This window comes from Desmodus rotundus, chromosome 6 (genome assembly GCF_022682495.2).
Source record: "Desmodus rotundus isolate HL8 chromosome 6, HLdesRot8A.1, whole genome shotgun sequence".
Taxonomy (NCBI): Eukaryota; Metazoa; Chordata; class Mammalia; order Chiroptera; family Phyllostomidae; genus Desmodus; species Desmodus rotundus.
Genome location: NC_071392.1, coordinates 4,357,404 through 4,382,829, shown reverse-complemented (window position 1 = coordinate 4,382,829; position 25,426 = coordinate 4,357,404). Strand labels below are relative to the sequence as shown.

General features: G+C 44.5%; 1 protein-coding gene across 6 annotated transcripts in view; it reads right to left on the bottom strand.

Annotated features, from left to right (window-relative positions):
- Positions 1 to 25,426, bottom strand: part of IMMP2L (inner mitochondrial membrane peptidase subunit 2) — a 614,910-nt gene that overhangs the window by 355,563 nt on the left and 233,921 nt on the right. Inside the window, exon 5 of one of the 6 annotated variants that reach the window (XM_045197292.3) lies at positions 1,811 to 2,355. The exons of the other annotated variants lie outside the window; for them this stretch is intronic. Within the exon in view, the coding sequence (XP_045053227.2) occupies positions 2,259 to 2,355 (97 nt within the window). The 3' untranslated portion in view covers positions 1,811 to 2,258. Of the gene's footprint in view, positions 1 to 1,810; positions 2,356 to 25,426 lie in introns of those variants that run through there. 6 annotated transcript variants of the gene reach the window in all.

Below are 25,426 nucleotides of genomic sequence, written 5' to 3'. Positions count from 1 at the left end.
ATGCTAACTGTATTCGCGTCACTGGCACTCAGAGAAGGAGCTGACGGGGAGGGGGCGAACACTAAGAGAACCCACAGAAGACACGGCTGCAGTCTGGGTGGACCTGGGTGGGCCTAGGCAGCAGCACAGAGAGGAAGCCGCTCAGTGTGATGTCACTGTTAGAAGGTACCACACACAGTCCCTGCTCACGGGTCCCGTTAGGCAGGCCAGAAAGAGACTCTGCCAGAACAGAGTCCCAGATCACTGACTTGTACCTGTGTGGCTGGCGGCACTGTTCCTGGCAGGAAACACTTCAAAGATGATTAGATTTGGGCTGAAAACCAGCATTTTGCATGCTTGCATTTGAGGTGTCTTTAATGCATCCAAGAGGAGAAGACACGTGTGAAAAGTGGAGCGAAAAGGAAGAGAGCTGGGCTCCAGTCAAACCTTGGAGAGCCGTTAACACACCAAAGGTAATTAAGTCCTGGGTATAAACGATACCATCCAGAGTCATCCCCCATTCAGCTTGTTTTTCGTGGATTAGCATTAAATTGGGAACAGCTAGTTCTTCTTTCAAATAATTAACCTTTACTAATATACACGAGCTTGGTGAAGTCTCATCAAAAGCAAAGGGAAGAAGAAGGGACTGAGCTGGAGAACATCTTGAGCAATGCCAAACGGCACCCGGAGTTGACTCGGCACGGGGTGGGCTCTGGAGGGGGGAACCTCATAATTACCAAGTCACAGATGGCAAATACCCACTGTGTTAAAATAGAGGAGTCTCCCAGAGTGCGTGTAGCAGTCGGCTGGACCATCGAAGCCAGGAGGTGCCACATAAGATGTCCCAGGGATGGGCGTCTCCTGGATGAGTCACTGGGTGAACTCTCCCACTCATGTTCAGGTTGTCACCTCAGTGTCAGGGTGAGAGCTGAGGCTGGTCATTAAGGACAGTCCAACAGTCACAAGGGATGGGAGGGGTCCTGAGCTACTTCTGACTTAAAGAGCATAATTCCGCAAAGGGGAATGAGAGGAACGATGTGTAAGACTCATGGGCAATTCCAAATAAATTAAAATAAGAGAGCATTATCCAAAGGGAGGCTTTGGGAAAGGTGCCGCTGAAGCATGTGGCCAGGGGCGGAGTGCTCGGGACTACCTCTGCAATGAACTTGTACTTGGCAGTGAAAACCAAGGAAGTTCTGACACGGGCTGCAAATGCAAAAGCTTTGAACGCATGCTGAGGGAAGGAGGCCAGTCATGGCAGGCCAAGTATCACGTGACTTTCCTTACGTGACGTGGTCAGGAGAGGCAGCTCCAGAGAGTCAGAGTCGATGCGCGCCTGCCAGGGCTGCGGGGAGGAGGGGATGAGGAGCAAAGGCCGGAGAGGAAGGGTTTCTCCTCCTGGAAAACACTCTGACGCGATGCAGGGGCGGTACCCGCCCCGCGAGGGGAATGCACTGAAACCCACAGAACTACATGCTTTGAGAGTCTAAACCTGACGGCGTGTGAGTTATGTCTCCATAAAGTTATTTTTAAAAACGCTTCAGCAGATGGCAGTTTTCACTCGGGGTAAAAATACCATGTCATAAAGGGACCTTAACCTGAGAATTTGAAATAATTGCTGGATTTTCAGCTTAACAGAGGCCACCTGATAGATTTATTTGCTTCTATCTTTATTCATTCTAGAAATTATAGATGTCTGTGTGGGGGGGAGTGGGGAGAGGGAGAGATGGAGAGAGGGGGGGAAGAGAGAGAGAGAGAATGTGCAGAGTAGTATTATTACCAAATGCCTATATATTTATTATCAAATGCTTACACCTAGTCCTGCATGTCCAAAGTGTCTCACGTGGAATTTACTCGCTGAATTCTCAAGCTACCCGAGGAGCTTGGTACTGCAGAAAGTCCAGAGCAACATCAGAACAGAGAGGTTAAGTAGTTCAAGGTCACAGATGCAGTGAGAGATGGAGCCGAACCCTGAGTCTAGGCTGATGGGCTCCTGAGCCTGTAACCACAGGGCCAAGCTGCTTCACATTAAAACCTTTAACGAGCGTGTTAAAAGCAATACGATAAGTAGTTATGTTGCAGACATCGCTAATATGCTCCACGGGGAGAAGGGAGAGAAACAGAACCCAAAACAACGTCCTCGAGTTTTGTAAAGAGGTGCCTCCAGCTGGGATGTGACTTCCACTGAGAACACCACGCAGGAGTCAGCGAGACAGAGAAGCACGTGACGCGGCTGACTCGCTGTGAAATGACTCGAGGGAAACACTGGTGTGGAAGAGTCATGGGAAAAACTCCAAACTTTCTTCATGAAATGTAACAGCAAGACTGTGATCTCCAGATCTCAATTCATGAATTATAGATGTGATTTTAAATAACCTGTAACAAAATTAATAAAGTAAAATGTTACACAGAACGCTGAGTCACCAGGAGTCACTTATATGAAAAAACAGGGAAACCGTCGTGTCCAAGGGTGTTTTCCTTTGGAGGCTCTCATGGCACAAACAAGTCACCAGCATCTGTGTTCCAACCGTCCAAATGCCACCTCCCAGCTAATCTCACACTCGGTGACATAGGACGCTGTCAGTTCACCAACCAACCTGGGTGATGTTGGAAAGCCAAATCCTCCCAGAATTTTATTTCACTTTTTTTTATTTCATTGTCTGTATTTCTTGGATGTAGTTCATTTTGTCACACCTACCCTTAATAGGTGGTGACTGTCAAGAAAACTTCAAATCCTCCCCACGCCCTAAAAACCAAACAGAACACAACGCTCCCCTTCCAGGGTGAGCTATGGCACTGAACTTCGAGAAGGGCACTGATGTAAACCACTGCAGGCACATGCTGTCCGTTCCCGACTTTCACCCCTCAGCTCTTCAAATGGCCCCTCAGTTTCCCAAACACCCAGGGCACTAGGTGCTCCCATCCCCAGGTAGTCGTCCTGGGCCCCCTGACACCATGGTGACCAACCGCCCTCCACACCTGCACCCTTCCCACCACCGCCCACCTTCCTGGTGTTACCAAGTACATTACCTGCTGTTGCCGTGAAGATCACAGAACAAACCACGCATCTTGATGGCCCAAGTGCGGGCCATACCTCCACCTGAGCCCACGGCACTGACTATGACAGACCCTCGCTGTAGCCGAGGCTCCGCCACAGAGCTGACTCTGCAGCACACACATGAAACCCGTCCGACTGAGGAGGCGCGGGGCTCGGGAGCCTTCTGCGCTTCGTTTTCCCACCACGCCCTCAAAATAGTCACTGCTAGATGGTTTTGCACTTTTGAAAACAGTTCCTATATAAACATGCATTGGTGGCTACACATAGACACAGGTGCACGTTCATTGTATGGCAGAAATGCAAGCTGTGTGCTCCTCCTGTCTCAGAGAAATAATCACATTTGCTTCGATGACTCTACTAATCTTTCTTGCACTCAGTTCTCTCCGTGGCTTCCTGGCGGATTGCCCAAGGCCCCCTGCTCTTCTTCACGACGTCCACATGACCAGCTGTGCGTTGCAGCAGCCACACTGCCCGCCCGAGGCCTGGAGAGACTGTAAACGCCGCGGCATCTCCTCCTCAGAAAGCTGGTCCCTGCCCGCGAGCTGCTCTCTGCCTGAGCTAGGGTCCAGAGGTGACTGAAAACCGTCCCGGGGAGCCTTAGCAAGCAGGCCGGGGTTGGCCTGTTGGGCAGGGGCCTTACAAGTACTGGTGAGCGGAACGTGAATTCTCCTGATGTACCCATGAGGTGTCGAGGCACCTGCCAGAGGACTTCCACAGAGGGGACATCATCAGCATTTGTTAAACTTTACTGGCGATGGGGTGAGAGGAGTCCTCAGTGCTGCGGGTCCAGGAAAGTCCCATTGATGTTTCCACTCTTTTCCCCCAGATCTTTAAAATGTCTAGAAAGGTCTAGCTACCAGCTTGTCTGAAATATACAGCGCACAGAAATAGGTTCGACGGCCTTACAGAGATTTAATCAGCAACATCCAACGTGCAAGAAACCTTCTACAAGACAACTAACTTGGTTTCTGCAACAAATTTTAATGAATGAGAGCAGGGGCGGGCAAGAGGCTGACCAACCTGTGGCTGCAGGAAGTTCTCTGTCCTTTGTCCACTACTTGACTCCTCCTCACTAACAGACAGAGAGGTCATTACTTCAGCTCCTCTGAATTGCACTACAAAAACCATCTGTCCCTATTTTATTTCCTTATAACCCCATCTCTTCAATTTCTCTCTTTAAATTATTATCCGTCTCTACTGGACTGTGAAGTAACAGATTGGGAACCAATCAATCGCCTTCCCAGCATCCCAGGGCTGAGAACGCTGACATGTGAAATGGTGGGTAACAGCAGCAAAATCAAACAAGCAAAAGCACATGAGGAACATGTTTAAATAATTCGGATGGAGGGATATCAAGCGCTAAAGTAATAGTTTGTGTATGTGTTTCTCAGTTGAATATAAATGCAACAATGTGCAGTTTTACTGTAAAGAATTCCAAAAGCCTTTATGTATGCCAAAGAAGAAAAGAATCGCATCTCTTTAAAAGAGGATTTTATATGTTTGCGAGTACTGGCTTGCGGCCAACAGCTTTTAGAAAGAAAGCTCTTAACAAAGCAATATCTAAAAGTCATCATGACTTTGGGGACTTTAAAGCAGATTAATTTACAGAAACTCAGACTTCTCTGTCATTAAAATGTCAGGACGGGGCATTGTATCTGCAGAAGGCGAATTCGTAGTCTCCCAGGCCGGGACGGGCTCCGGCGGTAAACACTGTGGCTACGTGGCGTTGGGGCTATGGTTTGATTCACGGCACACTCAACAGTCTGACTTGCTGGTGAGTAAGCGCCACTTTGTAACTTTTTAAGCTGCCCGAGGGTGTCTAGCTTTGCCATGGACACCACCCTACGCCGGGCCTCTCTTGCCAAGGGTGGAAACTAGCCCGTTTGTGCAGAAACTCAGCTCAACTAAGAGAAATCAGTGAATCTGGGGCCACGTTATTTCTCTACACTGCACTCTTGTTAGGAACATAGTAAGAGCATCTAAAATCGCAAATAATAAATGCTTAAACTTTTAACAAACGCACGTCAAGTACAGAAAAAAAAATGTACTCACCTTTTAAGGAGAACTAGGTATTTTTCTTTATGGTACTTGCACAATGAGCATACAAATTTCCGAAAGTTCCCAAGTCTAGGACACTATGAAAATCAATTTTGCATTGATTGAGCGGCTGCTTACCGCCATTCGGCATGAATTATTGCCTTTTCGGTGCCTTTCCTCGCTCACTGTATCAAATCTAGTTACATGAGGCAGAAACACACTCCTATTTCCTCCCACTTACTCACATCCTTGCACTAGAGGCTGCACTGTGGACGGTCTTCACATCTCATCACATTATTCTCCTGGTCCAGTTCGCGCTAACAGGGGCTCGGGTATCAGTGCCTTCTGCTTCTGATGTAAAAGAAAAGGTGCCCTGCTCATGTCACAGTACAATGACTCACTCATTGCCTAATGCTGTTTCTTAGTCAATTAAAATTAAAGACAGATATGCCTTCTTTTCCCCCCTATTATATTCAATAGTTAGCTTAAAAAGAGTATGAAAAGTAAAATGGAAACTACTCTAAAATACCTTTCATGGGTGTTTCCAAGACTCCTCATCTTTTCTGCCTCACCTTCTCTGATCGGCCGTGTACTGACGGGCTAGCCACTCATTTCTCACTTTGGTTTGTAACGTTCTGTTATGAACATAAACCATGGTGCATAGGTACTAGCTTTACTACCCACCGTGCATATGGTGCTTAGGGTTTGCCCAGTGAAAACTAAGAGCATCGAATCAGCAAACAGAATTTTCTTTTTGAAGTACAAGAAAAACCCTTTTTGACAGTAAAGTTGTTAGACCTGACCTTCAGATTAAATTCCGAGAGTGGACAGTTCGTGACGGTTGGCCAAGGCAACAAGACCTGTGACCAGGGGCATGAGCTGGAATACAGAGCCCTGGGGCCCTGCATCTGAGCCCCCAGAGCTCAGGATGACCAACAAAGTGGCAACTGCAGCTCCCATGTCACACGGAGGCACCTGCCAGGAAAATCACTACAGCTCTGCCAGGGGAAGAGAGCTCTTCCGAGAGGTAGGGACAGTAATTCCACCTTCTGCTCCAGGAGAACATGGCCTTTCTATTTCTGCCTTTGTGGAATAGTTCCGCACGCAGAATCACAGGTCTCAGTCTGTTCTTTCTTTGGGGACGGTGACACCAGCCCCGAGGATGGCAGGGAGGCTGCGAAGCTGGATCATAAGACCCTCAGCTCCAGCTGGCTCTGGGTGGGGGGCGTCACTGGAGCCTGCTTGTCCACCAGGAAACCTAAGGGCTGAGGGACATCCTCTCTGCCAGAATCAGTCCTTAGACCTGTCCTTGGTAGGCAGTGTCCTCTGTAAAGTCCTCTAATTTGCTAACTCAATTGATATTTTATCATGAGTAAAATATGGTCTCTTTCGACCAGTCCCTAGTCCCACTGAAGCGCCAAGGTGGGCGGCAGGCCCTGTTTCTTTGGAGAGCCGTGTACTTAAGTCCTGTCTCTGGCTGTCTCTGTGTACGTAACTGCACGCAACTTTCATATCGAAAATTACCTATGCACATCCCTATTCTCCTTTGTATCACCTACAGAGAGAACAACAAAAGACAGTAGCAATTTCCTGTGGTATAGCCATAATTAATTTATCCAGAAAGCAGACACATGGAGGCTGGCTATTCACGGCTAATCTTTGTTTGTTTTTCCAGGAGAAGAAAAGATACTGATCTCCGTATCCTCGGAGGACCTGACCGCAGTAAGGAAATAGTAACTCCTGAAGAGAGCGGGGCATGAGTGTGCTTTCTGAGCAATAAAGACACAGCAGAGGCTTGCAACCCACGGTCCTAACCTTTAGGAAATTCACAGAAATAGGGACTGGAACCTGGCCCTCACCGGCCAGGGCGAAGGCCCCAGGCAGCCGGTGAGGAGACAGCGCAGCCTCCCAGGGCTTCTGACTTCTGGAAAGATACAGGGATTTACTCTGATTACAGAAGCAACTCAGGTTCACTCTGAATGCAGTTTGGAAACCACTCACAATTCCAAACAAGACAAATAGACAGCATGCTGCTATTGCCTAAAGAGAATATACTCAATGTTAAGGTTAAATAATTGCGATGTAGTCGGTATATTCTCATACAAAATTGACACCATACGGGATATATTTACAGTGATCATTTTATTTTACTTAGCATTATATTTGCCACTTAAAAAAGGGTCAGGTGATCTTAAAAATGACTGTGTAAATAGCCACACAGGAATGGCTACATTAGATGTCCTATAATTATTTTTTAAAGAATCACCTTTTTTTTTTTCTGGAAGTCACGTTGTTTCCAACTTCTCGCCATTTAGAAATAAATGCAATATAAACATTATTTACAGTGATCTTTGTATACATTTTTGATGATTTCTATAAAATAAACTTACAGAAATCAATATTAACCTTCATGATATTGCTCAATGCCTGCCTGGAAAAATTGGACCAATTTATTCTCCCCACTAGAGAACTTTTCATCTTAAAAAGGGAAGCAAATCTGCAATCAAAGCTTAGAAGACAAAATCATGATATCAAATATTTTACACATGTAAGTTATTCTAATAAAAAAATTGCTTTGTAACCTTTGAAAGGGTTTGATCTCAGGCCCCAGATGGATTACGGAACAAAATATCGAACCCACTGCACTATATTAACCCAATCCTGTAGAAGTATAGAAAGACTCGCATGAATACTTGATTTAATATTTATATTTATGTCACAACATATTAGACAAGGACATAAGACCACTTGTGTTTCGTTACCCATATAGAGACAGAGATCTCCGTCTCTGACAGCACGTGGGTGATAAGACCTTTGTTCTCCGACACACTAACCCTCCCGTATTCAAAATGACCCTGCCGTACACTGTAACGCCGACAGGACCGGAAATGCCAAATCTTAGCGCTGACAGAAATTATACAAGCGCCCCCTTGGGAATAGTTACAAGTGTTTCAGAGCAAGGGCTGTTGCTTTTGCAAAATCCCTGCTCCGGCCAGAGGAGTGGGCTTTGGCTGTGACTCAGAACAATTATTCAGAAACACCTGTGTTACTGAATTTTGCCCAATGAATCTATCATCTTCTAGAATTATCTCCAGGAGAAAATTGCTTTAAATGTCTCTCTTAATTTCTCTCCTAAGCACCTGTTAATGAAAATCGATTCTTCATACAAGGCAGAACACACCTCTCAAAGGGGGAAAAGGTAAAAGTTCATAGAGTGACAGAAATCTACTTACCACTTTTAAAACAGCATTATATTATGAAGTTGTAAGATCCGGTAAAAGGAGAAGAGCATCATTTAATAGTAAACACATCTTCCGGAGACTACCGGTCATTAAACCATTAGATTACTCATTCTGCTACACGGTAGCACAGCCAGGGGACAGTCTGGCCCCAGCGACCACAGCACAGAAGGCATTAGACTCGGCACAGCGCGGCAGAGTTTTTATTACAGGTTTCCAGCAGGGGGTGCTCTCTGGCCCCATATCCTGTTTACAAAATGAACACTTTGTTTTCGCTCTTTACTATTTAAGAAGCAAATATGCATTTTGGCACAGAACTAGAAAATTATTAAATAAGATTACTGTGGTTTTTTTCATACTGAAGAAAACTTATTCCAGTATTTTCAACTCTTCAAAGTAGTCTGACAACAGATGGACAGAGAGAGAGACAGATTCACACTCACAGATAATCTGTACACCATGTCGTGTAAAAAAGAAACCAGCACCAGTGACAGCCATATGCCGTACAGGAGGGAGGGATTTTTAATTGTGTAACACAACCCATTCAGTCCCTTATGACTACAGACTATTCATTTCTCACCGGGAGTAGGAGCCATTCAGCTCAGAGGTAATTATGTGCTTTTACAATGGCTAAGCGTAATTTTAGACTGAAACACTGTTATGAAATGCAAATTTAACTTCTATCCAAAATGCTAATTTTTCAAATCACACTGCTCTCAGTATTTTAGGACACGGCCATGTTGGTGGACGCCACACAACACGCTATGTGACGTGGTTCCCAAGCAGGTAAGAAGCTATACTTTGTACACGTTTTCTCAAAGGTGCACACATACTCATGCTGTTGAATAATGGAACAGTAGATAGAATTGTTGACTCTAGTTTTCTAGAATTTTCAAACAGATGAACAAAAGGTTGTTCTGTAGAGTAGAATGTAAACTTCCCTTTCAAACGTGTCCCCCCCCGGGTAACACAAAACCTAATTTGAAATCAGAGACTGGTCTAATATTTCTCCACCAGATGTTTTATCGATCCACCTAAATGTACACTTTTCAACAAAATGAGCATGAGCGAAGTTGAATCGAGACTTTAATCTTCTTTAATAAGCCCATATGCTTAATATCTACATACTTACACCTCTGAGTCTCATAATGTACCTTTAGAAATTCTAAACTTGGTCACTTAGAATTAAACCTGTTTTAAAATTTAAAATATTCTGGAAGCATTCTACTCAGAAAGAGCATTTTCTATTCCGATTGTTGCTCATGATGTTTATAACTGAAAACACTTATTGGGTTCACATGTTTTATGTGAGGGAACAATAGCTTTTCCTGTGATGTTTTATAACATCTCCAAATTCAGAGGAAACTCAGCCAGCCAAAATCAAATCGCTACACAAAAGGGAAGAGAAGGAAACACTACTTTTCAAAACAGGCAAGGCGCCTCGGCCTGGGGATCGGTAGGCCCGCGCGGGGTTCCCCGTCTCTACCGACCGGCCCTACGTAGAGGCTCACCTGAAGAAAGGACGCCTACATGAGTGCTGCCCGAGAATTCGCTGATGAGCCACATATGCTCACCTAGGGCCCTAATAACCACATTAAAAAGTAAGAAGATACAGCTAAAATCAATTAACTTATTTAATCCAATATAACCAAAATATTACCATTTCAACAAGTAATCAACGTATAATTGATTGATGAGATGTTTTAATATTCCTTTGTTCCTATGGATACCTCAAACCCCAAAGTGTACTTTACACATAGGACACACCTCGATGCAGACTGCTGGTGCTTCAGTACTCCTCGGGTAGAGGCACAGCGCTGCCTAGGGCGTGGTCGTGCTAGTACCACAGTGCACCGCGCCCAGGAGTGCGAGCAGTACCACTAGTACAGCCCATTGCAGTTCTAGCAGTGCTGTGCATGGCACACAAGCAGTACTAGTGCCGCAGTTCATGGCAGCACTAGCAACCCAATGCACCGGTAGGACCGTGTGCACAGCGCAGGCAAGTACTAGCAGTGCTAGTAGTACTAGTAGTACAGTTCGGAGCAGTACTGGTAGGTAGTACGGTGCACTGGTAGGACCGCGCTGCACAGGACTTTGGTTTTCACTCACTGAATGACGGCACTTACTGAATGACGGCACTTACTGAATGACGGCATTTGTAAAGGCATTTTAGCTCTCAGGTTACGAAACTCTAATTCTGGTTAACACTGACCAATGATGATACGACACCAAGTGCATTCTCACCTCATAAATACATATGAACGGAATAAGTCATCGATAAATCTCTCCAGACAAATAAAATGGCAAGTTAACTGAATGCAAATTTCACTCGCATTCATGAGATTACATCATAATTATGTTTACTTGAAAGTTTCTCAAAGTTAGAAACAAAATGTTCAATAGAATTACCATATTGGGCAAATTAGTAAATTCCACTACCAAGCCTCTGACAGTGCTGTTTGAATTTATACATGTCACTGTCGTCCACTTCATTCCCAGCATCTCACATTGAGATTTACAAGAAGATTTTGCTAAGACTCAAATTTAATCATACATATTTTAAGACTCATATGGTAAGTCACTCTGCTTACTTGTAAGCCAAGTAAAACTAACAAATATCCATAAACCAACTGGCTCTTTACTTATTATCACATATATTAAGAGAACCTAGGCAGAGAACTGTACTTGGATAACAATAAAACTAGAGAAGAGAAGAAAAAAGAGAGAGAGAGAGAGAGAGAACCCTCTGTTAGAAGTTTAAAGATGTAATTTTTTTATTAAGACAGAAGAAACACTATAAGTTCATGAGCTAAGTATTATACTTAGGAAGTTAGATAATGAAAACCAAAATAAAGTTAGTTGAAGAAAGGTGATAATAAAGATAAAAACTTAAATAGAAAATAAAAATTAAACAGGAAATCATTAGCCTGAAGTTAATTCTTTGGAAAAACTAATAACCTAGATAAACCACTGAGTTTGAAAAATTAAAAAGAAAGTGGAGAGAGCGAGTAATATGTAATTTCTAAAATTACATATTAGAAATGAAAATAAAATGTAATAGGTAAATAATAGAATTTAAAGATATGAAGAGCATTCCAAGAATAATTTTTTGCCAGCATATTGGAAACTTTCAGGAAATGAAGCTATCTTTATAAAAATATAATCCTATATATCTACAACTATTAAAGAAATGAAATTACTTGCTTAAAAAAATCTAAGTAAGTGTATCAGAATCAGATTTTTCAGATGAAAGTTTTCTCAGACTTTTCAATAAATAAAATATTTCAATCATACAACCTCCCAGAGAATAAGAGAAAGGAAAGAAAGAAACAGGAGGCGGGGAGGAAAGTGATTCCTCTCCCAGCCCTGCAAAGCCTGTATGATCTTGACAACAAAAGCAGAAAGTGACAAGGGAACCAAAACTCACATGAAACTCACGTGGCCATCTCACTTGTGCATATAGATGTAAACAGCAAAACCTTACAAAGCCAAACCCAGTGCCACAGGAAAACATCCCTCCTGGTTGACTAAATTCAACGTTCAGGAATGCAAAGGGGATTACAACAAAAAGAGCTGCAAGTGCCACTCATCACAGTAACAGGTGAACAAAAAATTGTGACCATCTCGACAGATGCTGCAAAGGCATTTGACAAAATCCAGTGCCAGTCTTAGCAAAAACTCAGCACAACAGAAAAGGGAAAAAGCACGCAGCCCAGACCTCCGGGGTCATCACTGATGATGCATGATTAGACATCCTGCCCCGGCATACCCAGGCCTGACAAACTCTCCAGACACCAGTTCTCCAGCACTGAAAACAAGTGCATGCCATGGAGGGACATGAGGAATACCGAACTGCTTAGCGCAGTGGGAGACAGACTCCAGGATACTTGTTAGCTACAGAGGGCTGGGTTTCTTTTTTTAATTCTATCAAAACGTTTGTCTTTTGCTAGCAAAGAAGCAATTCATGCATTTGAGTTGTAAATACTTTCATTGGCATCTCTATATTTAAGACAATTTATAGAAAAACTGTTTCTACTTCAAGTAAAAGACCAAACTCTTTTTTAAGTTTCACGGGAGAAAGTTACCTTCGATAATGTTCTGAGGCCGCATCTCCACCATATTTGAGTATGTGTTTAACAGCTGTTCGAAATTCACGTTAGTCCAGAGGATGGCCTGGGCTCTGCATGAGCGCACTGAGATGGTGTTTACATTGAAATCTTAAAGTCGGTGACCACAAACCAAAAGTTAGTTTACCCCAGTATTTTACACTTACTATAAAGAAATTCTTCGTTATTAACTTTTTGTTAAACATTGTGTCTTCTCCACTTCCTCCACCTCCCTTCACACATGCCTGTGGTTCCCTTCACACATGTCTTCACACATGCACGTGGTTCCCTTCACACATGCACACGGTTCCCTTCACACACGCACGTGGTTCCCTTCACACATGCACGCGGTTCCCTTCACACATGCACACGGTTCCCAGGGGTTTATAAATGCCCAAGAAAAGAAGAAATAAAGTTTGAAGAAATTAAATAAACTTCGATTTGACTAGTCTTGGGATTTATCCCTAAAATCAGCTCGAGAAGCAATGACCTCAAGTAACCGCGTGCTCTTCATAGAGTCACAGGGAATAAAAATGGTGGCATTTTAAACTGTTAGTGAGCACAACACTAATATAGCAAACTTTGTAAACGTGTGCCTTACATTCACCAAATGTACTCGGCTAAGGGAGGTGCAGTCTCCATGGGGACTAATTATTGCCTGTTTTTAGACTGATTTTCTCTTTACAGCAGTCATGTTTGTGAAGCACAGAATATCCTACATCTTGAGTTACCAGCTGTCTTTCTTACCCATTGTGGGTGCCCTCCACGCCCCAATGCTAGACGTGCTCTTGACCAAGACTCTGTCCTTGACCGAACTCTACTCGGCAATGTCTAAGTCCTCTTACCAACTAGGCCTTGACCTTGGCCCATAAAACCATACACCCGCAGCACAAAGGGTTTGTGCACGCCACACCCTGCCACACGCGCACATGCGTGCGTGCACACACACACACACACACGGACCTGTACAAACACTAGCATCGTTTATAAGCATTCAAAGGCACACACCTAGGATGGCCCAGTCCCTCCCCGCCAGCCCCAGAGTGCCCGTCTGGAAAAGCCCAGCACCACCCAGACAGCTTGTGTTCATACATTTAAAAATTTACTCTTTCTGAAAATAAAGTTTTCTACTCTCTAAGTTCATTTAGGTATACTCAAGGAATATTGGATGCTTAAGCCTTTCTTGTGAAATCTGAAAACTGATTTTTTGTTGGATATGTTTTCTTCAAAAATAAATTTATTGAGTGTTAAAATTATTTATGAAAATAGATTTATAAAAATGAGAAGCAGACACTCTAACCATCTGTGAATGGTCTTTACTTGTGGACTTTTCTTTTTCTAAAGTTTGAATCTTTGCTTTTATTTGAGCATTCCAAACTCATTTAGCTGGAAAACCAGATTCCCTGTGGTCCCATTAAGCATGTTGCTAAGCAAACCATGCACGGCATCCATAAGCAGGAGCTTTAGATGTCAGCCAGACTCACAAGCTGACAGGAGGTCAGTGCATCTGGAGTCAGTACATCACTAAAGAGGAAGGGAGCCGGGCTGCCGAACCTGCTTACCACTCTGGGCAAACACACCCTTACTGGGCTGAATCTACTTCGCTCTGACCCCTGCCTTGGAGGCATCTTTCATACTGTGATGCAGATTTGACTTAACAAGGGCTTCCTCACTGTGAAAAACAGATCCAAAGAAAATCTGAACGATCCACATGGATACCTTTCAAGTGAGGCTGTAAATAGTTTACAGCCTTTCCCTGCATCCTTTCTGCAGCAAATCATTTATCCTGAAGACATCATCTAGACTCCGCACCTGACCCTGAAAGCGAGGTTGCTCTGGCTTTTTAAATGGATACTAGATTATGTGTCCCCAAAGTACACCTGCATTAGTTTGCTGGGGCACTACAAACTGAGTGGATTACGCAGAAATTTTTTGTCTCACAGTCTGGAAGGGTAGAAGTCCAAAGTCAAGGTGTCTTCAGGGTTATGTCCTTCTGAGAGATGTGGGTGGGAATTCACTCCACGCCTCTTTCCCAAGTTCGAGTAGTTTGCCAGACGTGGCAAACGTTGGCTTCCCTTGGCCTGTGGAAGCAGATTCCACGCTGCCTGTGTCCCTGTCTCTGTGTCCAAATTTCCCTTATCTGGACCCAACCGCATGGCCTCACCTTAACTGAATCATCCGCAAAGATCTTCTTCCCCAAATAAAGTCACGTGCACAGGTAACTGAGGGTTAGGAGCTCCACGTGTTTATGACGACACGATTCAACCCGAAACAACAGGAATTCATGAAGAAGGGTCACAGACTACCCTGCACAGGAGCACTTCCAAGTTCCCGTCCCCTCCAGTGGCTGTACTCTTGGGCCACCTTTGTTTATTGTTCTTACTAACTTCCTTGTATTGGATTTTAGAAGTTAAAATTAATGAGCCCGAGTTAATTTAGGTTCAGAAAAAGAGATGCATAGATTCTGCACTCCTGAGGCCATACATCATAAGCAGTTTTGTTCGTTATTATGCAGGTATTAAGAACTGAGTCCAAACAGCACCCCAGGGTTTCATAGGGAGAAATGGCTCACATGGACTCACTATATATTGGAACATTTGTGGATTAGCATTGGGAAGTACAAACAACTAATTCTACAAATCATTTCCTAAACCAGAAAATCAGGCCTCTTTTGTGGTTAACCCGTGTTAGTTGTGACCCCCAGGAGACCCAGGTAGTCAGCTAAGAAATCAAGGTAACATCCGAACCAGGGAGTTCGGGCGTGCAGCAAACAGAGGGGGTGGCAAGAAGAAGGGAAAGGCCAAGTGAAACACGGAGCTGCTTGCCTCTGCAGCTGCCCGAGGTGACCACAGCAAGAGCCAAAGTCCAGAACAACAGGCCAGAGGCTGAGAACAGCAGAGGAACCCAGGATTAAGAATTTAGGCACCCACATTGCAGAAGTAATGCCTGGGGCAGTCATTTCCAGAAGAGGCTGACAGCACTGGAAATAGGCGGAGAGGCAGAGAATGCAGACGGGGCAGCTCGGGCTATGGCAGTTCTACAGACCCCGCACTCACTGGCACGACTCAGCCCGTAACAAGGTCTGCGGTGTCCTATCACTTCTGTTGAGGCCCCGGTTCACCAATGGTGTCCTGCTGCCCGCATTTGCTTTCTCGGACTTGGAAAGATTCTTAAAACTGAAACATGAAGCTTGAGACACACGACCGTAATGTGTTAAAGGACAGTGATTCTGTCCTTTAATTAAGACTATTCTGATTAGTTTGGGTTGCTAGGAAAGCCTCTGGAATCAGTATAAAAATCCAAAATTTTTCTAAGTGCAAAGCAATGAATGCAACCAACTTTTTCATGAATACTTTGAAAACACTTATCTGAAAAAAAATGATGCCTTTAAAACACAGGGGGAGAGAGACAGAGAAAACCATATGGCATACTTGTGCATTTTAAATCACCGTGTATGTTTTCCCATGAGGCATTTTCAATATTGTACCATCCTGAACTTACTGGAAACTCACTGGGGTAGCACAAAACCACACACAGTTGGGGATCAGGGATCTCAAGGGACGTGATATTTGACTCTCCTAATTTTATAAATAGCACAAAAATTTGTCTCTAAAACCTAGAGAGGCAGAAGAACCATGAAAGGACAAACTGTAGAACATAAATCGTTTAAAGCTTTCTCATCTCCACTTCCAAGGGTCAAGATTGTTCTGCCTCAAAAGAGAACGTAGTCAATCTAACAGTTACGAAAAATACCACAGTCTCTCTGGAAAAGGTCCGGCCATTGTGAATATAACGAAAACAGTTTACGCAACATCAAGATAACCTGGCAGCCAAGGAGAGTGGACTGGAATATGCATGCGTGAACAGTGACAAATTCACTGTACTAGTCAGTGGAGGCAGTGGACACTGTTGAGTGAGCATGTGCACTGTGTGGCTGTCGCACTCAAAATGACTGAGCAAGTAGGGCAATGAATCAGCATCAAATTTTGCATTAAGCTTGAACATTCCTCTGCAGGAGCTATTTGGATGATTCAGAAAGCCGCAGCTATGGGCAACTGGTGATTGGCAGCTTCCTCATGACAAGGCGCCTGCTCATGCTTCACTTTTCATGCAGTTTTTTTTGCAAAACATCAAATCAACCAGGTGACTCAGCCCCCGCTACAGCCCAGATTTGGTGCCCTGTGCCTTACTGCTTTTCCCAAAACTAAAATCACCTTTGAAAGGAAAGAGATTTCAGACCATTAATGAGATTCAGAAAAATACGTTGGGGTAGCTGATGGTGATTGGGAGAACTGTGTGAGGCCCCAAGGTGCCTACTTTGAAGGGGACAGAGGTGTCATTGTCCTATGTACAATGTTTCTTGTATGTTGTATCTTCTTCAATAAATGTCTCTATTTTTCATATTGCGTGGCTGGATACTTTCTGGACACACCTCATTATTGCATTAACATTAGATATTTAAAGACTATAATCATAATGTTTATAATTTTAAAATTCTGGGGAAAAGCCTAAAATCCTGAAGGAAACGTACAAACACCCTGATCAGGCCACAGCTTGCTAAGGGTCTGTGTTAAGATTCTTGCATGGGGTATAACATAAACAATTTATCTTTTCAATTAAAGTCCTCCTGCTTAAAAAAAAATCAGGTAATGTACACTACAAGCAGATATAAATACAACTAAAATATTAAATCAAGAATTCAAAAGATAAGAACCAAGAAACAAAGTAAGGTTAGGGATGAGAAATGAAACAACAACAACAAAATCAGTGATTTGAAGGAAAGAATTAGTGGAAAATTGTGCGCTCGGTGAAAGAAGGGCACAGGTGTTCGGCAGTCCCTTCTCGGATTTAACGGAAACCGGCCTAATGTCAATCTAGAAAGTAGTGTATGCCCAGAAGAATTTCTTCGGTGCTGTGAACACCATTGTTCTTAAGGCTACATTTTGAAGGTAAAGACATCATAGATATTGTTGGCTAAATCTGTTTGCTAAGTGGTATAAAACGTCAGGGAGTTGTCTAACACAAGCACGCGCCGTGTGCTTGTTCCCCAGCCAGGTCCACTCTCCTTCAGGTTCTCTGCAGAAAGAGGAAAGGAACCCTAGCAGTTTTGTGTACTGCTGGTATCGAATTCCACATCGAATTTAGGCTACAAGTGGAAACACTCCATGGTGCAACTTCTTCTCTCTGTGAACATTTCTTCAATGTGGAGTGGTGCATAGGATAATAGACAAGTATTTTTTAAAGGCAACATGCCATTATGTCAATTAAAATCAACTGGAAAATGACAGGAAGGCAGACAGAGCACGCACGGTAAAACACTGGAAAAACCGCCGCACCGGAAATGTCTGTAAACAACAGAACTCCTGTTTTCCGTATGCAGGGGGAGACAGCACCTGCTGAGGGGCTGCCATCGTGCCGTGTGCTACAGACAAACGAACAGCACGCACAGCCGGCGCGAACCCCAGCAGAGAATAACCACGGGTTAGGTCGTAAAAGCCCCACGGGATGCTAATCACCTAGCAGCAGCGCTTCTCTCCAGCGCTAACCGAGACACTGTCGTCACAGAAAGGCTTTCAACACCTTGAACTCTCCTCCTCAGAATGTAACTTAATGAGGTGAGGGTGTCTAAAAACTTAATCTCTCTTTAGAGAAAATACAAGATGATTTGCCAAATATTGCATTTTCCTGATAAATTAATTTGTCACACAATGGTTTTTGAAAGATGTTTCCAAAACAGCTTTCTAAATGAATAAAATTTTAAGTATTGACAACATATAAAACTAAAAACTGATGCAAGAAGAAAATCAGGGGGAAAAATGATTCTACATTGAATTGAGACGTATAAGGATTACATAAGGTAATTTTTATATTCTATTTTTATATTTTATATTCACTTAATTTTATATTCCATTCAACCATGTTGCAGTTAATTCATAACTAATAAGTATTGTACATTACAAAACATGAGCAAAACAATCCCTTCATTTAACAGACCAAGGACTTACACCCACATAAATGAACTTGCCAAAGGCCCCACTGCTCACAATTAGGTGATAAGCTTCTTGGTGACAATGACATTGTGTTAATTTCCACGATGGGTCCTACGTTAAGAATAATGCCTGGCATCTAGTGGAATCAGTGCCCAACTCATCCAGAGTGTCTTACTCTTCAGGCTATTTCATCATGGAAGGATGGCAGGGTACCCGTTTCCGCCCTGCCGCAAGCCCTATTCCGAACCAAACTCAAACGGAAAACCTGCGGAGGTGCGACTGTGGCCCCGTCCGAACGGCACACGCTGCTGCACAAACACTCCTCCGCACCAACTGCTGTGCTGCGTGTTGTTTCCCCACCGGTGACGTGGAGGAGAGCTCAGGTATCTTCCAAAGGAAATATCATTTCTCTTCACCAACAGTGCAAGTAAATGACAAGAGAGCGGCGTGGCACAGTAATGGGAGCTGGACTCTGGAGCGCCTGGCGTGTGGCCCTGGGGCTTACTGCCCATGTGACAAGTCCGGTAACTCCTCTTTGCCATGCTGCTTCATCCGTAGAAGAACAGCGAAGAGATCACATGACTGTTATGAAAGGAGCAGAGCTAATATTCGTGCTGTCCACAGGACACGTCTGCCACGGAACTCAATGGAAGCCCTTGGAAACCAAGGGCTGCAGCGTGCATGTCATAGGGACGCACGGGCTCAGCTGGGATGAACCACTCCAGTGGAAGACTTTGAACAGTCTTTTACAGCCAGTTAAGGAGGACTGGGCCCCAGCGCTCACGAGGGAGAACACGCAGCTGTTGCAAGAAGTAAACTGAGGTCACCTGAACCGTGGCCTCACCTGGCCACGTATGGGCCTCTCCTGCCCATTCCACTACAAACAGTGGATGGGCTATGGAGCCAGCTGTCTGAAGACACCGAGAACGGCAAGTCTGCGTCTGCGTCACAGACAAAAGCGCAACCAAGAAAGCATGTGGTTTTCACACGTTGCTCATAACCACGGCAATGGCCTGGGGACCTACGCTCCCCTTTTTTCTCTCACGGATGGAAAACGGTGAACTGTGGTCTGCGATCCCCTGGCAGAGAGCAAGAATGAACATGTGTCTGCCCATCCCGAGCGGGACGGCAGGTACAATGTGCCTCTTGTAATATTTATCATATTATCAGAAGAACAGGCCAGGAGTGAAATGCAATCCATATAGCAAATGAGAATAAGAAAAGCTAAAGGCTTATCAATTACAGAGCACATGTATCAAGAAATTTTAAGTCCAATGCGGAGAAAGGAGCTCAGAAGGTTGTCATAACACTTAGGAGAACCACCAGTAATGATCAGCCTTTCTCTGATATGTCATTCCACAGTCTTCTTGTCTCCAAAAAAGGGAAACAAACCTAAAATTTCAAACAACTCTAAAAATATCTACCTTATGGTGAGATTAAATATATTAAGGTAACAATCTTAAGCACCTTTTAAAATGAATTCTAAACATCAACACTTCTCATAAATACGAACCTCCCATGGGCTGTAAACACACAGACTGAGAATAATCCCACCTCACAATTTGGTGATTGTCAGTCCTTTCACAGAATCTCACTGCGCACTCACAACGAGACCGGCCAGGCCAGTGTCACAGATTGGACGACGGAGGCAGACGAGGGTCTGATGACTCCCTCCAGGTGGGCAGTGACAAAGGCATGTTAGCATGCATGCACACAGCTGGAATCACATATGTGCGACCTAGAGCCATCACCTATATTTTTATTGTATGTTTTTCTTAATTTATTGATGTAAGAGAGAGGGAGAGGAAGACAGGGAGAGGCAGACACACACACGTGGGTTCACTGACCCACTTATCTACACACTCATCAGCTGATGCTCATCGGCTGATCCTCGTATGTTCCCTGACTGGGACTCTAAACCTGCAACAACGGCATGTTCTAGGGACACACGGGCTCAGCTGGGATGAGGCTGAGCATGATGCTCTAACCCACTGAGCTCCTCAGCCAGGGCCTGTTTTACTTTTGAAGCGCCTACCTCACCCAATACAGAAACATAGCTGGTTTCCAAGTTCACAGTGCTTATAAGAAATAGCCTAAATCCACTGGCTCTTGTTTGCTTATTTTTAAATTTCACTGTGACATTCTCCCTGCTTCAGAAAATTCTATTTCCATATGAAAATCTATTAACCAGCCTCCTATTGACTCTAGTAAAACAATTATTGAAAAAAAACAAAACATAGCCCCATAAAGCATGTGCAGAGCAACAAATACAATTCGTTCTTGGCCCAGATGCACAAGTTCAAATTGCTGAGAAAGAATCTGAGAGAGCCTGAAATCGATACATGCACAGCAAATGGTTACAGAGAAATATGAAGGCAGGGATGGTACACATAGATAAAGCTTAGTATTAAAATAGTTCCTCTGAGTGGGCCGGATTTTCCAATAAAAATGTAAAAAGCCCACAAATCAAAGATTAATAACATCCCCAGTGAAATACTAGGCATACAGTAGGCACTTAATAGTTTCTTATTGCTGTAAAGAGCCATTACATTTTATGAAAGCAAATACTGAGCTGTTAGACTGAAAAGGCTATTTTAGAAAATGCATCAGAAATAGCTGAAAATCAAAACAAATGACTGCCTTCCCTTCCACACAGTGCCCTAGAAATTTCTTGCTTCCGTGTCTGACCTCAGGATGAGAACCTGCAGAAGGGCAAGGGAAAAGTCTCACTAAAGCAGCCACCCTTTCCCCATCCTGACGAAGCCCTTTCCTCGCCAGCTCAGGGGAGGATGCGGAAGAGCCCTGCTGATCGCTGCGTGGGGCCCCATGGGGACCTGAGTCAATGCGACGTCCCTGGATGGTGGCGCAAAAACAAACGAACAGCGTTCAAAGCCACCCCGCATATTTACGAGATTAAAAATTTTACCTCACCAAGCAATGGGGTTAAAAATTCTCCTCCTTCTGAATTTTAAAAGTGAAACGTGAAATCCAGTTTTCATTCACAAGAGGTAAAGAGTCAACAAAAGTCAGCCTGATGGCAAACACCAGGCCTTTCCTCCTGGCGACCAGGGTGTGCCCGTAAACACTTCCATGTGTCTGTCTCCTCTGCTCTAAAAAGGAAAAATAAGATGATCCATCCTAAAGGAGGTGATACAGAGATGGGGATGTTGTGACATAATAAGAAATACATACATATTTGATCTTTGTCTCTAGGTCCTGGCCAGAGCTTCTAAAACCTTTGTAATTTCCCACATGACAAAAACGCAAGGAGCATCTTTAGTTCTCATATTTGGTCTCCAATCCTAGTTCCTGACACAGAGCTTCTACATCCTTGGAATTTCCTGTGCGACGGGTGTCTTTGTTGGCATGAGGTGGCTCTTGGCGGGCTCCAGCGGACCTTCAGGATGGACGCTGGCCAGCGGGAAAACCACGCCATGGTGAGAACGTGGAGCCCATCCCTGACCAGGCCTCCACCTTCGTGCCTCCTCGGGCCCCAGTTACCTCCCAAACGCCCCATCTCGGAAGCCCACCCCATGGGGATTAGTCTTGAACATATAAATTTGGGCAGAACACAAACGTTCAGTCCATAATGTGCAGAAGTTAGAAGATGAGTCTGTTTTTGATGGAGATGGAAAATGGCCCAGCTGCTTAGCGAAGCAGTCCCACGGTGCCCCAGCAATTCCTTCCGAAGTGTCTACACAGAGAGCGGAAAACACACTCCCACCGAAAAACCTGCACACCTGCGTTCAAAGCCGCAGCGCTACTGACAATGTTCGAAAGGAGTAGACGACCGAAATGTACACGACGGATGGCCGAAATGTGGAGTCACCGTACCATGGGATGTCATTCAGCCACATTAAGAAAGGCAACCCTGACACGTACCACACCATGGAAGGGCCTTCAGGACACGGCACTGAGTGAAAGGAGCCAGTGACAAAGGACTCCATAGCATAGGGTTCCGTTCACACCAAGTGTCCCCATCGGCGGATCCACACAGACAGAAAGATGAGTGGTTGTCTAGGGCTGGGGTGGGAGGGACGAGGGGAAAGGGGGGTGAAAGCTACCACATGCCCGGTTTCTCTCGAGGCAAAGACAAGGCTCTAATCTGAACAGCAGGGCGGGTTGTCTACACCCACGAACACACCCGACCCATTCACTTGTCACACTGCGTGAGTGAGCTGTGTGATGTGTGAGCGATAGCTCGATAAAGCTATTTTAAAACTCATTCACAAATTAGGAAGGACATATTTGCCTGAAAAAATCAACCATACAGTACTTTCTTGACGTTGGGGAAAATGTAAAATTGCATATGAAAGCAAAATTTATGCATGAAACAAGCCAAAAAAAAGGTTGACTGATACAAAGGGGAGAAAGAGATGGCAAGATGAAGTGCTTCATGTACCCTCCCCTCGCATAATGACGTCACTGCCGTGTTCCCAGAACTCACACAGGCGAGTCTGATTGCTGTGTGAGCTGAACTGCACTCCTAACGTGTCCAAGCCCTTCCGCTGGGGCTTCCCTCCCGGCCGCTGGGATTGCAAACTCACCACAGGTTAACGAGACTATCTGTCCTTTCGTTTTTATTCCTAAATGGTAAGGCCATGTGTAAACAACAGTGTAACACAGGGCTCGGGCTGGGGGAGAAGCACAGTGCACACGGCCCGCGGTTTGCTGTCGGGGGAGCCCACGATTGCTCACACACACGCACTTCAGCCATCGGAAATCACAGGATTCCTCACAGTGTCGGAACCGATCTGAAGAGAGGCGGATCAGCCCTGTGACACAGGGCTTCCACAACAAAAGTGTGCAGAATAATTTAAATAGGGGATTTTTTCTCATGAAAAGCAGAGTATATGACTTTATATTGAGAAATATATTCCTAAACAAGTCAAAAGGAGCCATGTGTTTGCCTCATTATAATCTAAAAGCAGCTTTTATTCTTTAAGTATCATTTCTGTGTTGGGTAGGAAATGAATGGCCAACAAGGTTAGTTTTGGCATATGAGGGCCATCTTTTAAGTCTGAAGTGTATGGTAAACCCACTCACAGATGCAGACTGAGAAAAAGGCACCAGTCTTTCACCTTTGGCTAACAGGTGAAAATTAAAAGATGCTCCTGAAAGACAATGTGAATTCGTTTAAACTCATTTGTGCCACAAGGAGAGATGCATGGCCCCCGAAGTCTCCTGCTACCTAGGGCTTTTCAATGGCTCCCTTCCAGTGTGGGCCACTGTTCACCTAATCCAGTTTCTTTTCCGAATGCACTGCCAACGAGAGAGAAAAGAGGACCTGTGTTCCCTTCATAGCTTCCCCTTCACTTACACAACTCTTTTTTTCCTGAATAGGCATTCTTTTGTTTGATGACTAGCCATATTCAAGTTCACTGGTGAGTGTGGATGAAAAAAGAAAGAAAAACGTTGAATCTCGAGAGTGCTGGTCACGGAGAGCTTGTCGCCACAGCAAACACTGGACTGAATTACTGAGTCTCGAACTGCCCTCTTTTTGAAGAGGAGTCCTTTGTTCTTTGTCCTTCACTGTCCATCACTGTGTTCTGTGTTCACACACCTCCGAGTACAAAAGAAGCAAGTGTCAAACAGTGACAAAGAATCTGCAGCTCAGGCCCAGGCAGTGCTGGCGCGGACCGGTCGCGCCTTCAGTCTGTGAGTTCACGGGACAGAAAGTCACTCCAGGGACCTCTGGAGATGACCCACACACGTAATTCGCCAACATGAACCTTTGCCCTAGAACGTTCCCTAAAAGCCAGGGACCTGGGAGATTTCTTTATCCACGTGCAGGCCCATCGGATGTGGCAGGAAGACGGGTATGGAGGCTTCATGTCACCAAGAGCGGAAGGGCCTGCAAGTTCCTGGAGCTGGAGGGCAGGGAGCTCAGGCCCCGCTCCCACAGCCGCCGTGGGCATTGGCCTGGGTCTTCCCCTCCTTTTGCTGTGAGAATGGGGGGTCACACTGACAACCCCAAGAGAGAAGAAATCACCTGACACCAGGAGTGAAACACCAGCTTGAGTAAGCTAATTCCTTTTTACGTTGCCATTTCCGACTAGCTAGGGGACACCCACATTCCTGAAAGAACCATAGTCCCATAGATCACAGACCCAAATTATCACACTGCACTGAAACAGAATGTACTAATTATTTTCAGTTCAATCATACACACCTATTGACAATGTATCTGATTTTTTCTTCATTTTGGCTACTTTATACAGGATATGTGCCTTATTGTCTAAATTAAGAAAAGGTCTAGCATAGTGCATATTAAGTTGCTGTATTTCCAGGATAGAAAAATGTTATTTTTTAAAGTTAAATCCAGCATATTAAAATAACATATATTATGGTGCTTGGCTGATGCTATTGAAAAGAGAAAAGAATATTTAGCTTTTACAACCACCAAATATTACACCATTATTTCCATGCTATCTATTATACCACTGTGACTACATTATCTTCGCGTTATTATCACTATATGTAGACCTATTTAAATATAATTAGGAGTATACATTACCCAATGTCCTTATTACCATATTATTTTTACTGCTAGTAGGCACTTTGCACATATGTTTAAGATCCACATAATAAGACTGTCTTAGCTCATAGAACCCTGTTTCCCAGCGGTGGACGGCTGCAGGACAAATAACGCAATTTCTTCATGGGGGTTTCCAAAGCAGGAATGGCTAATATGTCCCCTAAACACATCCTCTAAAACATGCTTCTAAGGAACATTCCTATGTCTGTCGCCCTTCTCACTGTTCTGAGACTCTCTCACTCACGTGTGCCCCATGAGCTGGGATCTCCTCTGCTCATCGTTGCTCGAGCGTGTTCTCAGCACTGCCCGAGACGGCCTCAGTGCTCCCTGAGGAGACGTGAGGAGTGAGCGGGTCCTGGGTTTGGGCTCCCTGAAACGCTGGCACAGTGGTGGTGTGAAAGGGAGAGGTGGAGAAGCCGATGCACACGTGCTGGGGGCACCCCCAGCTTGGTCCACAGGCTACGGCCCCACAGGCACAG